At 42.1% G+C, this 14,662-nt stretch overlaps 1 protein-coding gene across 1 annotated transcript in view; it reads left to right on the top strand.

Annotated features, from left to right (window-relative positions):
- The window catches only part of LOC103273837 (histone-binding protein RBBP4-like), a 90,858-nt gene that overhangs the window by 69,232 nt on the left and 6,964 nt on the right, over positions 1 to 14,662 (top strand). The window contains 2 exon segments of the mRNA XM_021719152.1: positions 5,013 to 5,173; positions 8,806 to 8,917. Coding sequence (XP_021574827.1) covers positions 5,013 to 5,173; positions 8,806 to 8,917 — 273 coding nt within the window.

Here is a 14,662-nt window from a genome sequence, read left to right as displayed (position 1 = left end):
TGATTTTTTGTTTATTTATTGTAGAGATGAGGTCTCGCTGCCCAGGCGGGTCCCGAACCTGCGGGCTCAGGCAATCCACTCACCTCAGCCTCCCAAAGGCACAGGATTACAGTCTGAGCCACCGGGCCCGGCGAGAATTTCTAACAAGTTCCCAGGTGGTGCCAACCTTGTCGTTCATATGGCCCCTACATTGACTTACAAAGTTTTAGATTAGACATTTCTATTACAGTCCACTCCTCTCTCCTCTTCCGGCTATTAACATTTATACCAAATATTTTATCAGCCAAATATATCATATTTTGTGGGCATTCACTCTTTTCTATTTTCTCATACATGAACATGTTAATAAAGCACCTGGTAAAGTTTTGTGAATGAACAAACAAACTAGACTGTAAGAATCTGAGGGACATAGTCCGTGTCAAGTGAGACTTATTTCCCAAAGAGCTGGGAACATAGAATATATTGGATCTGAAAACTGAAAGGTAGATTTTTTAAATAAAAAAAACAAAAATTGAGATGATTGTTCCAGAAAACACAGCTATTAAACTGTCTTGTACCACAGCAGAGAAGTGGGATGGAATTCGGGAAAACAGAGTCCTGAGTCCTGACCTGAGAAGATCCTGGGATTTAAGGCAGAACTAGACAGAACTGAGGGCATCTCTAAGTCAAACTCCAGTTTCATGATTCACGTGAAGCTGAAACTCTCTGTTCTCATCATTGACCTGTATATTTTGTCACCTTGATCAACCCTGACAGCTATGTAGATGTTCACACCAGGGTTTCCGCCAAGACGCCACGATACAGTAGAAGCTGCATGCCCAAGTGAGGTGGGCAGATCAGTCTCTGGTCTCTGAGACTCTTCACCCAGGGTTCCTGACACAACCTTCATGTTCCAGAACAGGACAGGGCCCGTCTGAGACAGAGATTACATCCGGACACAAGGACAAAATTCATCCTGCCGAACACATTAAAGGGGGTAGACAGAGACACTAATGAGATCGTGTTTTTGCGGTAACTGATCAGCCAGGCTTGCTTAAGATGCTCTCTGTGTAGTCTGGTTGTTTGGGTTGAATGGAGGAGGGCTGCCTCGGAAGCACAATGGACTACTCATAATGCAGGCAAACAGAAGGCGGAGGGCAACACGGTGATGCCATGGTCGCAAGTGTAGGAAGTGCTCCAAGTCTTGAAGAAGTCAGGGAACCAAGCCGTGCTGCCCTCCTGTGACACCAGTCTGGAGAACCGGCATGGAAATCCACAGCTCTCGACCTGCAGTCCACTAAGCTAACACCCACCAGAAGTTGGGTTTTTTAAATGTTCTAGTAGCTAATAAGTTTTAAATTCATGACCCAGTTTTTCTACTTGGAGTGGAAATCTGACTTTGTTTTAAATGAACATATCCTTCGACGCGCCAGATAAGCTAGTCTTAAAAAAAGATGTTACCTAAAATGGAGAAATGCTAAAAATGTTTACATTTTATTGCGTGTATCATCTATTAGGCACGTGGTACAGAATAACATTTTTCTTTCTCCTAGGACAGAAAAACAAAACATCCTGAAAGCAAAGCATTGATAAATAGTTATTTGACAAGACGATATTGAAAAAATAAATAGCGAAGTCCATTATTGCGGATGCTTTTTGGACAAACGCAACTGTTCCTTTCGGTGGTTCCAAGTTGCTACTTAAAATATTTATATATTTATCAACTTGGATTTAGAATTAAATTTAGAATTAAGTCCAAGTTGATAAATCTCCTTTTCCCACAGATATATGTGGACATATGAAAATGTTCAAATGAAGAAGCATTACTCTCCTGAAGCAGATGGCCTCTATACATTCAAGGTATCAGCAAGATGATTAAATATAACTCACCTATTTTCAGAGGAAATATAACAATTCAAACCACTTTCTAGTTCCAGTTTCTTTATCACTATGAAATGCAATGTCCATTCCACATGTCATAACTTTGAAGACCAGAAATCACTTGGGGGGGGAGGATCATTTCAAAACCATGTTTCAACAAAATTCAAGGGAATAGAAAACAAGACAAGTTTAGACTTAAGAAGATTAAAATTGTCAATATTTTTATTAAAGAACAACAAAGAAAGTTAACTAGCAATAGTGCCTTTTCTAGTTTTTAATTAGTTAGGAGAGCAATATTAGTGTAAAGAAGCTTTACTGTATGCAGTGTTTTGGAAATAAGATCAGAGGGCTGAAGACGACCCTTGTGGATAACTTTATTTGAAATTGTCTCTTTATAAAAGAAAGAAAACAAAAATATACAATTTTTTTTCTTGAACAAAGCTGTCCTTTTTTTGAGTCGGGGTCTCACTCTGTCACCCAGGCTGAAAAAGTTCCAATCTATTTTAATTTAAAAAGGTACTTCTGACTTTCTTTATGTAAAGCTATGCTGGGTATGATCAGGCACTCATAAAAATGAATACACTGACATATCATTGACATTAAGATAAAGATCTAGAAAGGACATAAAATTAATATAAGAAACTACAAACAGAATGCTGAAATTTAAAAGGTAGGTTCAATAATTAATAAGGAAAACAAGAAAGAAGAAATATTAGTGTGGGCTAGTTTGATCACAAATAACTGCCTTATAGATTAGTACACAAATCACTGAACTTTTCTACCTCTGATCTGTTCCTTTTCTAGATATGAATAATATATCAAATCTTCTTTCAGTTAATTTTATCATTCAGAGCTAAAGCTACTCTACACTGATCAAAGATCATCAAAGAGCATAGAGTGAATCTTACGTACAGACATTACCTAGTTAATCACCTGCAAAATATGCCAGGCTGCTGTAGAGAGCTCAGACTTAGGAAACTTCAGCTGCCTCTCCAGCTCATGCTTTTCTGATATATTAATACAAGCTTCTCTATGGCAAGGAAATTCTGTACTTAATCATTCATTTTAATACACGGGATTATCTTACTTTTCACTTGCTGCTGCAAAGAGCAATATGAATATGAAATATGAAAGAAAGTTATAGTTCATTCCTCTTGGGTACCACGTTTGACATAGGCATCTTCCGTCTCTTGACTCAACCCCCATCTTTTTTTGTTTTGTTTGTTTGAGTCAGGGTCTCACTCTGTGACCCACGCTGGAGTGCAGTGGCTGAATCATGGCTCACCACAGCCTTCACCTCCCGGGCTCAGGCAATTCTTTCACCCCAGCCTCCCAAGTGGCTGGGACTACAGGTGCACACCACCATGCCCGGCTAAATTTTTTTCTTTTTTTTTTTTGGTAGAAACAAGATTTTGCTATGTTGCCCAGGCTGACCTCGGACTCCTGGGCTCAAGCAATTCTCCTGTCTTGGCCTCCCAAAGTACTGGGATAACAGGCATGAGCCACTTCGCCCTGCCAACTTCCACCTTAATAGTAATTCTTACATTTCTTCCCTCCCTCCTTCCTTTCTTCCCTCCCTCCACCTTCCTTCGTTTCTTCAAGATCAAATACATGCCTGAGCACTTTTAGAAACGTGGCTTTGGAATTAGAGAGGCAGCAAAAATGTCTTGAAAGGAACACGGGGTTTAAAAATCACAAGTAGATGCCAACTGAGGTTCTGTCGTTCACTGCCTGTGTGACTCTGGCCTGGTCCCCGGTTTCCTCATCTGTAAAATGAGAAGAACAAAAGTGGCTGTAAATACAACATAATGAAATGTACCTGAAAATACTCTTGAAACTTTCAAATCTTACATAAACCAAGGGAGTCATACAAAGTACGTATGCCTCCAAGGCAGATATGAATTGGCTCTGGCTGACTGTAATTTTTTTTAGTGGGCTATGCTTGCCTACCAAACGGGAGCTGTCACTAGCAAAGCTTATTTTTAAAGAAAAGCAGAAGGGGAAAATATATATTAAAATTCATAATTAAATGTCCTTACTATGCTGTCTGGGTGGGGTAAACTATTCACTTGCTAACATATTGAGTGACTTTTGATCCATTTAAAGAGTCAGATTTTGAAAGAATAAAACAGATACAGGTGAGCATTGATGGAAGAGTAAGGAGGAAGAAAAAGATAGAGAAAAGTTAAACCCAGGGAGAAGTCTGAGCACCATGAGAAGACTCAAGATGCAGGAAACCTGAGAAGAAAGGAAGGGCCCCAAGGTCTCAGGCTTTGGTCGCACGTCACGTCTCATGATATGATATCGTTTTCTGTTCACGTATGTGCCTCCCTAATGAAAATACAAACAACTTGATTCCAAGAAGTATATTTCCTCACCTTGTATTACTATACCTAATTGGCATGCAACAACTGAGTGAGTCAAAGTCTGTTTCAATTTTCCTGAGACCTGTTCCTCCAACCACCTGTCCATTCTTTGATCCATCTTCCCTTAGTACCTCCGACCCTCAGGTACTTTACTGAGTAAGTACAGAGAGGAGCCACTGTGGTGAGTGCTGTCAATTAAGGAGGGAAGAAAGGGGGGAGTCCTGCATAAATTTCAAATTTTCGCTATGAGATAACACCATTGTATCTAAAGGTTATTGTCACTACTAATAGGGAAAGTGCTGAAGATTAATTATCCCTTTATACAAAGTTGAATCTGTAACACAAAAAAGTAATTGTTCCCAATAAGTTGAACAACTGTACATAAGTGTTAAAGAGGCTTTCATCTCTACAATAAAGTTTTAAAAGTTAGCCGGGCGTGGTAGTGCACGCCTATAGTTCCAGCTACTTGGAAGGCTGAGGCAGAAGGACTGCTGGAGCCCAGCAGATCGAGGCTGCGGTGGCCGGGAGCATGCCATTGCACTCCAGTCTGGGCGACTCAAAAAAAAAAGATGCTTGGAAAGACGGGCAGGTTTTTCTTTTCCAGTTAATAGTTTCAAAAGCATTCATCTTAGGGATTTCTGAAAGTTTCTAATATATAATGTCAAAATTAGATTACTTCATGGCACCATGGGGGGGGGGTGTGTGTGTGTGTGTGTGTGTGTGTGTGTACGTGTTTTACTTACCTGGTGGGAGTAAGGGGTTGGTGTGTTTGACTGCTTCTCACAGCTCTTTGGATGACTGTTAAGTGTGGTGAGCGGCCCTTCATGGTGAAATCCATTTCCAGTGACTATGATGATGACGCAACGCCTGCAGCTTGGACAGATGCCAACAGGGTGCCTTTCCTGAGGACAGCAGTGAATGATTCTGAGCCTGAGTCGGCTTTACTGGTATGCCTGGGAAAACGCTTGAGCAAATCATGATAAAATCAATCTGCAAATGTTTCTAAAAGAACATGGCTCGGTGAAGAACAAAGCCCAGAAAATTAATCTCTTCTGCCAATTCAGAGTTCAGAGTGACAGAAGTTTGGTAGATGACAAAGATATGTTGGAGTTTGACTTTATAAGGATGTTGACGCTTTGTGCATGACAACACCAACCTACCAGAAAAATAATGGAGGTGGGTCCAGGGAAAAGAGGCATTCCCTCCTACACAAGGAGGCATCCCTCTAAATGCGGGCTTTTCTAGGCACGGGGCCAGCAAAGTCAGGCGGTGAGATCAGCCAAAGTCACATGCCAGACATCTGGGTCCCGGTCACCATGACTCTCTATAATTACATGTAAGCTCCAGGCTAGAAAGCAGCCATCTTAAACTTCAAAACCCTCCCTTGACTCCACTTCCTCTTCTGGCTCCATTTTCTGATCTCATTTATATAAAATTCCTTGAAAGGGTCATCAACAGTCTCCAATTCCTGCCCTTCCATGGCAAGATTGGCTGCAAGATTTTCAGTGCAAATTAAAAATCTGAGGCCCCTTGTTGAAAATTATGAGTTTCAGGACAGTGACAGCTTAGCACCCATCTAAGCGCAGGCTCTTCTAAGCACAGGGCCTTGTGCGACGGTCCAGGTCACACCTCTGTGAGGTTGGCCTGGTCCATTGTCTTCTGAGGCTCCCAAATCAGTTCTACTAAAATGGCTCCTGTCATTATCAGTACTGATTTCTATCAGGGCAGAGTTAACTGTCAATTCTCCTCTTCATCATTCTGGATCCATGAGTGATATTTCCCAGAGGGAAATCTCTCTCTCCTTGAAGCAATGTCTTCACCTGGCTCTGGAACACACGTCCTCTGTTCTCTTGTCTACCTCACTGGACACTGCTTCCTGCGGTCCCACCTTCTGGCCCCCCAAAGCTGTCTATGCCCTAATGCTTAGAACCTGTGAATATGTTACCTCACATGGTGAAAGGGGGTTTGTAGATGTGACTCAGTTGAGCATCTCAGAATAGGGATTATCCAGGTGGGCCCAATAGAATCACAGGTCCTCATCTGAGGAAGGGACATTGTGTCAGTAGAATACAAAGGAATCCTGTCAATAACCTGAATATGCTTGGAAACAAACCTTCCCCAGTCCAATCACCAGATGAGAATGTAGCTTGGTCGGGCCCTTGATTTCAGCCATGTGTGATCCAAGCAAAACAAAAACAAAAAACAAGCTAAGCTGTGCCCAGATTCCTGACCCATCGAAACTGTGAGATAATAAATGTGTTGCTTAAGGTGTTTATATGTGAAAAACTGAAGCACAGAAAGGCTAAGCTACTTGCTCCAACTCACAGTTTTGAAAGACAAAGTCAAGGATGAAATCCAGGGTGTCCAGCTACAGAGGTCACACCCTTAACCATTAAGCTACACTATCTCTCTGTACTCGATAAGAATAGATTAGTGCAATTTCAGAGAGAGTTCGGAAATATACCTATGCATGTGGTATGAAATTAAAGTGGTTTTCGAATTCTTGGGTCATAAACTTGCTGTCAATCAAAAGGCAAGCCAGTGTCCCGTACAACTCTGACTCTATCTCTAGTATAACCTGATTGATTCCTCAGCTCAGACATCTTCAACATGACTTCAAAAAACCTAAGTCTAAAATAACTTCCAGATTCTTTTGTTTGTGGTGGTGGTGGTTGTTTTTGCATGATGAAAGACTTTTCTTTTTTAAAACAATGTATTTTAGTATGAACATGTGGGGTACAGGTGAGGATTAACTAAATATAAGTAGGCTGCCTGCAGGCGAAGTTTAGGCTTCTAACTGTCCCTCACTTCCTCTGGTAATGAACCAGGTACACTTTGTATTGTCACGTGCCCCTACCCTTCTTCCTCCCCTAGCAGTGCCCAGCGGCTGCCGATCCCTCCCTTGTGCTAACATGATTAATACTTAGGGCCCACTTATAAGTGAGAACATGCAGTATTCAGTTCTTTGTTTCTGTGATAGTTCATGTTGTGTGATGGTCTCCAACTCCATGCAATTTGCTGCAAAGGCCATGATTTTGTCCTTCCTTATGTCTGCATAATACTCCATCATGTATATGCACCCCATTTTCTATATCTGGTTCACTTCCAATGGGCAGTAGGGTTGGTTCCATGTTTTTGCTATGGTGAATAGTGCTACAATAAACATGCATGTGCAGGTGTCTTTTTGGTAGAACAATTTATCTTCCTCTGGGTTTATTCCCAGGAGAGAGACTGCTGGATTGTACAGGTCAATTTTTAACTCTTTTAGGAATTGCCACGCTGCTTTCCATTGAGGTTGAACCAACAGTGTAGAAGCATTTCCTTTTCTCCGTACCTGTACCAGATTTTCATGCTTCATGCCCGAGTGAATACCCGCGTGGATGCCATTTTTGAAGCTTCTTCCCTTTCTATCATTGTCACTCGCCAGAAATCTAGCTAATACATGCACCCTCCTATCTTAGAATACGCTACTTTAATTTTCTGGCTGAACCCCTCAAAGGCAGGATCCATGTCTTTGTCACTGAAGTTCCAGACGTGTAGGCACTCGTAAATATAGGTCAAATGATTAAATCAATGGCTTAAAAAATTAATTCCTGATGGGGCACAGTGGCTCAACCTGTAATCCCAGCACTTTGGAGGCTGAGGCAAGAGCATTGCCTAAGCCCGGGGGTTCAAGACCAGCCTGGGCAATTTGGTATGACCTCATCTCTACAATAAATCAAAAAATAAGCTGGGTGTGGTAGCACACATCTGTGGTTCCGGCTACTTGGAAGGCTGAGGTGGAAGGATCGCAACTAAAAAAAAAAAATAATTCCTCCATGAGATGCTCCAGAAATGCTACTATATATACTGGAAATCTTCTATGAGCTCGGAACAGCATCATCTGTATCTCCTGAACAGAAATGACTGCCTCTCACAGACAAAACAAAGTGGTCTTGTGTAACACAAGCCTATGGGAGGCTATTGCCTTTATGTGTCTTACTTTCAGATCACAAATTACTGATCCATTAACAAACTATAAGTTAGAATATTTTTTCTTTCACACTCTGTTCATTCACACAGAGAAATATCAGCAAATAGTAAATGCTGATACAGGTTTTTTAAAAAAACATGGATATTTCAAGCAATAAGGACATTAATACTCACAATATAATTTTAATATCCAGATTTTCAAGCATTCATCCCTATCTTGTAAGATAATAAGAAAGTATTTGTGAAAGTGTTTAGGTATGACTTTGTCCTTATTTTAAAAGTCAAGTAATACATTCTAATTTCATACCACTTTGGAAGATTAATAAGGAAATATTTACAAAGCTGTGTAAAGACTTTGTAAGGGAAATCAAGTCATTCATACTTTACAGACGAGGAAGTCTAGGCTGATGGAAGAGGTGTGACTCCAAGACCACACAGAAAATGGCAGAAGTGGAACTAGAACCTGGATTTAACATCATATCCATGATTTGTTATGATTTAGCTATGCCCAACCATGGGACACTGGAGCAGCATCCAGACTGGGGAACCTGGAGGAGGATAGAGGTAGTTTATCTTTGCAAGGCTCTCCCTCCAACCCACAATGCAGCACCTGAATGCTGGTATCGTCGAGAGCCAGAGACTGAAAGCCAAACTGAATATCAGCATAGTTGTTGGTCAGAAAGGGCTCTGCAGAGAGAAGGATCAGGACAAAAGCTGGAGTAAGTAGACAGAGCCGGAAGTTGCAAGCAGAGCATGTGAGGCCACGCCTAGAGAACGTCCCAGGCCCAGAAGGCAAAGCTCTTTGCCAGAGGCATCTGCTTCCGGCACGATTGAGGAGGTGGCTTCAAGGACCCATGACAGTTCTCATAGGCTGCCCCCTGCAGGGGCCTCTCGGGGAAAAGCATCCCTCTCCATAGTCTAATCCCAGGCGCTCTAAAGCAGGAAAAGGGGAAAGTCCAATTTCCTTTTTCTGTGTTTGGCTAACCTGGAGTGAAAAGGCGAAATTCATACACTGAGAAAGGAGGGGAAGTAACACTCTCAAAACACATTTACCCGCAAATTTTAAATGAAGAGTTGGTGAACCCACCAACATCAGTAATACAGCTCTCAATCTTGCGTCGATGTTCTCTCCTAAATCTGCCCTCATAACTCATTACATATGACACCCTTCTGCCTAATGAAGCCGAACTCAACAGAAGAGAATCCACATATTTTTAAAAGCACCAATCCATTCATTTGCAATGATGCACTGGTGTGGGATTTTACTGTAAAGCTATCACTCAATTCTAACTTGGACATTATTGGCCCGTGACCAGATTTGATTCAAAACATTGTTTGAAACTAGGTCAGATGGGATTTCAGGGCAGTAGGGTTGTTTTCTACCTGTTTCGGGTTTTCTGACAAGTCAGCACACATCTTATTGTCTAGTACATCACCCATTGCATAATTTACAGTTTTCTCATGTCACTGTCTTTGTGCTGGGCAGGTTATGCAGTCATTACTATTTCATTTTATAAATAAAAATTTGTGAACACTCCAGCTCAATAAACACTTACATTCTCAGTAGAAAGGAAGTAAAGTAGGAAACTATGTAGTCAGTTTGGAAAAACTTTGATACCATGTTTCTCGAGCAAACTCTTTGTCAGCAAAGCAATAAGCATAATTTCTCAAATTCGAAGTGATTTTGCCAGGGATGGGAGATGACAGGGTTAATGAAATGGAAGGGGAAAAAACTAAATTGAGAACTTACTAAGACCAGAATTCTATAAACCTTTTTCCTTTTATGGTTGTTGTTATTTTTATGCAGTCATCTCCATAACCCTGAAAGGCACTTATAGCCACTTAAAAGAGGATAGAACCCCTGTGCCATATTTTTAAAAAAACCTCTGTGCCTCATAAAAGTTAAATAATTTGGCCAAGGTCAGCTGGAGAGACCAAGGTTCCATCAGAGCTTGAATCCAGATCTGGCTGCTTCCACAGCCCAGGTTTCTCCCGTGCACGACACGGTTGGTGGTCCACAGGGACAGGCAGGCTCAGCAGGGGGCTTCAGCGTCTATTCTCCCTCCTTCACTCTTAATAAACCCAAATGCTGTTGAGGAAACCACCCTCCCATGCGTCACCATGCCTTTCATAGGACTGGACCTCTTCCCACCCAAGGGGTGACTGAGCAAACGGTCATCAACATTCCGCTTTGCAGAGAGTGCAAATGGGTGGAAATGTGACTTCATTCTGACCAATATCATCCGAGGGGGAGTCTGATGGCCGAAGGGCACGGGGTGGATAGCACTTTGAGGAAAAAAAACCAACATACAAAAACAGGTTTCTCCCTCTTTTCTGAGAACCAAACAGGAAGTGATTCTCTTCATCTGTGGGCTCTGGTTTTACCTGGAGTTGCTGTCAGCAACTTGGTACCAGCCTGAAGATGGAGACTTTGCCAAAGAGGGCAGAAAAGAGGGAAGAAAAGAACCTTGGTTGTTAAAGAGCTGGTGGAACTGGCCGATTAGGTAGCCTGGAGTCTGTTCTCCTCCAGGGTCTTCCCTTACGAATTAACGTGTGCCTGGGTTTACCTCGGTTTAAATTCCGGTTTATTTCACTGGAGCCTAAAGCATCCTAATGATGAAATGGACTGCCCAGACTCCAAGCAGCAAGGCTGGTCCACCTTCACTCCATGTAGATGTCAAGGTATATGTAAAGGAAGGTGCTACAATGAAGGAAGTTCATCCCAGCAGAGCAGACGCCTTCGTCTGATCCAAGAGCTGGAACTTGCCTCTAGAACTCAAGGCAGAGGGATAGGAAATTAGGGGCCAGCTGGCACAGAGGCAGGAATGAAACCTGGTCTCCTATCAAAGCAACCTGGCCAGTTTCATAAGCTGAAGTTGAGTCCTGTGACCGATACAGAGAACAGGTGGACAAGTTCTACCAAGCTGAGGTCATTCACGAGGGCAGTAGAAAGGGGTTGCCTTGCAAGAACTGAGTTAATTCAATTCATCTCCTAAGAATTTCTTCTGGGCAGTGATTTTTTTAATTGAAAAAACAATTTTGAAACCTAATTATCCCTCACAATCACCCTCAATTCATTGGCTTAAGGATTTAAATCTAATGTGTTAAAGATTCTGTTTCATATTTAAAACATATTGAATCAGCAACAGTTTTAAAATTCTAATATTTCAGTGAAGAGTCTAAGAATATAGCTATTTAAATTCTTAAAGCGGTTCTTGTATTTATCATAGGAAGAGAGAGAGAGTAGTAAGAAACAGCATATCTTATTCACAGTCCGTGCCATTAGTCATTTTCCTTGTTTTTCCTTAGTATGCATAACAGAGAAACACTCTTGAGGCATTTTATGATCCACAGTATTTCATTGGTTAGAAATATGGGATGCCTCCCAAGGAACCGTGTGTAGAAAAGCACTGAGATAGCTCCCCTGGAAAAAATTGAGGACAGTCACCATCTATGTGTAGTATTACGCAAACTAATGACACTAAATTACCACTTGTCTTCTTCTACGTTCCTGGATTTTCTGTAGTGGGTTTGACCATGAAAACAGGCCAGTTTCACTGTAGACCTAAGAGAAATGGGGATGGTACTGCTTCTGGCCCTAAGCAAGTCCTCTAACGAAATGTGATTTCCCCATATTTTTAAGACATAAAAAGACATGCTCATAAGCATATTTCACTTAATATCACATGCCCTCAGGTGATGGAAACCACAGGGATAGATAGTGGGGGTTCCATCCAATAACCAGGACAAAGTGAGGCCGCTGTTACCTATGCTTTTCTAGGATTCTCTGAGGAAATCAGAAATGAAATTCCTTCCAGGTTGAAAGGAAAAGAGGGGACATGACAGGTTTTTAAAAATAAATAAAAAGGGAGAGGAATAGGAGACCTGTGTCTCTCATCTGTGGGCTCACCTCGGCACAGGGCAGCAGCTGAAACCCAGAAACTCCAGATCTGACCGGGTCTTCTTGTGCGGCCCCTGTTGATTTTCCGCCAAGGCAATAAACGCACAGGAAAGGAGGATGCCAGCCTTGCAAAAAAGTTCAACAGTGGCTCTCCTCTCTAGGGCAAGGCTGATGGTAGCAGAGGCCGTTCTAGACCTGAGCTCACTGAAGTCAACAAGCATGATAGGAACCGAAACAACAGCCGCCAGATGAGGACAATGAATAATCATAAGACAAGTGAATGCAATGAGCCTAACGAGTGGTAACATTAGAGAAGCATCCAGGAGTGCCTGGGTTACAAATGAGTTACAGAGATGACGAATAGGATGTTGTGTTTCTAAGTGCAAACTAAGTAGTCAAGGTTGTACTCAATCTGTTCCATCAAAATAAATCAAACATCAGCATGCTAAGGAAGTCATCAACGATACCTTACCTTGTGTCTAGACCTGAACCATTTTTCATACCAGAACCTATTGACTGAAAGAAAGGCGGAGTCCCCAGGAGGAAAGACCCATCAATATCACGACAAGCATACAGTTATGGTCCCCACACTTCTTTCCCAGGGGATCTACAGCTATTTACTTGGGTAAATGTACTTTAAGAAGACTTTTGGGTGTAGGGCTCAAGTTGACAATGATATCTGGAAGCCCTAAGCATCATCATAGTCTCACAGTTTGAATGGCAGTATATGGAGACCAAATAATAAAGCAGAGGCCTAGCCCAGGTCAGGCCCAAAGTAGGTTCTCTGGGTTGTGGACCCATGTGGCAGTTATTTTTCTGGTAACCAAATATATAACTGAAATAGTCATACTTGGTAAGTGGCAAAACCCCACACTGGTTCCTTGCCTATGGGGTGAGAACTATTATACAGAAAAAAACCAATTGACTATTTCTGAAACAACTACCCCATCCCCAGCCAAGATGATAAATCATACTTAGAGATACGCAATGACATTTTGGCTGCCATGAAGACTTAAAAGTTGCAGGCAAGGTGATCTCCATTATATCTCTGCTTGGCATGCCTGCAAGCTTGGAATTCCAGGGGGTTTAATCTATACTTTTAATGGTGAGTAGAAGCTTACAGTAATGTTAACATTCTCTTCTGATATATACACTTAAAGCTATGAATTTCCTCCTAAGTGCTACTTTAGCTGCATAATAGCAATTTTAACTCATTTTTATTTAGTTAAAAAAATTTTCTAATTTTCCTTGTGATATCATCTTTAATCCATGAGCCCATTTAATAGTCAGTTTAACTGCCAAGTATGTAGGAATTTTCCAGATATCCTTCTGTTGTTTCCCAGCATATGGTCTAACCCTTGCCCCTAGCCATAATGCTGCATCTCTGCGCCTGTTTGCTTGTTTCAGAACCACACAATTGGCTCTGCCTCAGGAGCAGTAATCCCCACAAATCTGAGAGTTAGCACCTTCCAGACTCTCTTAGCCAATGAGTAACAGGTGTTGGTGTATAAATATATCTCTCCTCCCACCCCTTCCCTCCTCAGGTGCTTTTATTCTGAGATGGGTGTTTTGTGACAGTTCCTGAAAGTTCTCCTGTAGGACCTAAGATCCCCTGGGCCACTGCGATTAATTACACACTCCTTTTGTCTGATTTCTCTTTCCCGTATCTCTTCCCCACTCCCTGCCAGTGTTCCATGCACATCCCAAATAAACTATTTAAATGTGAATTATTGTCTCAGGGTTCTGCTTTTGGGGGAATACAAGTGTAATAATGTTGGAGTTCCTAAAATGGAAGCATGCACGTGGTATCAGGAGAGAGAATGAAATTACCTAAATACAAGATGGGATTATCAGGTTTGGCACCTTAGAGATGGTGACATGAGCAGGTCATGAAGAAACTGGCCCAGCAGAAAAGTTGGGGGAGGTGACCCAGAAAAACTGAAAGCACATTAGAAGGTATTGATTTGAAGCAGTGTGCGGATTTTGGAGAACCACAAGTCGTTTCTGGGACAGGAGTGAAGTGTGTCTGGCACTTGTGTGTCTGTCCTTGGTGAAATGGCAGATGATGCAGCTGGAGAAATAGACTGAGGTCACCTTGGGAATCACCTTTGATGCTAAACCGAGACGTCTGAGCTTTATCTCAGAATACAAGGGAGACGGGGACACTGAAGAATGTTAAGGATGGGAGCCATACCATCAGGTCTGCATTTGAGAAAAATTACTTTGGCAGCAAGGCAGAAGTCAAATTAGAGGAGAAAACAGGTGAAGCGGAGAAACCAGGAGAATGCATTTAACAATTCTCATAAGGGGAACTGATGATAAAGTTGAAAATGTAGGATATGGCTAGGCACGGTGGCTCAAACCTGTAATCCTGGCACTTCGGGAGGCCAAGGTGAGAGGATTGCCTGAGCCCACAGGTTTGAGACCAGCCCAGGCCACTTGGCAAGACCTCATCTCTACAATAAACCAAAAAATCAGCTGGGCATGGTGGCGCGTGTCCATAGTTCCGGCTACTCGGAAGGCTGAGGCGGAAGGATCGCTGGAGCCCAGCAGGTCGAGGCTG

This window comes from Carlito syrichta, unplaced genomic scaffold, assembly GCF_000164805.1.
Source record: "Carlito syrichta isolate Samal-C Ts95f unplaced genomic scaffold, Tarsius_syrichta-2.0.1 Scaffold314276, whole genome shotgun sequence".
In the NCBI taxonomy this organism is placed as follows: Eukaryota; Metazoa; Chordata; class Mammalia; order Primates; family Tarsiidae; genus Carlito; species Carlito syrichta.
Note: the sequence above shows the minus strand (reverse complement) of the source record. Positions and strands in the feature narration are given on the sequence as shown.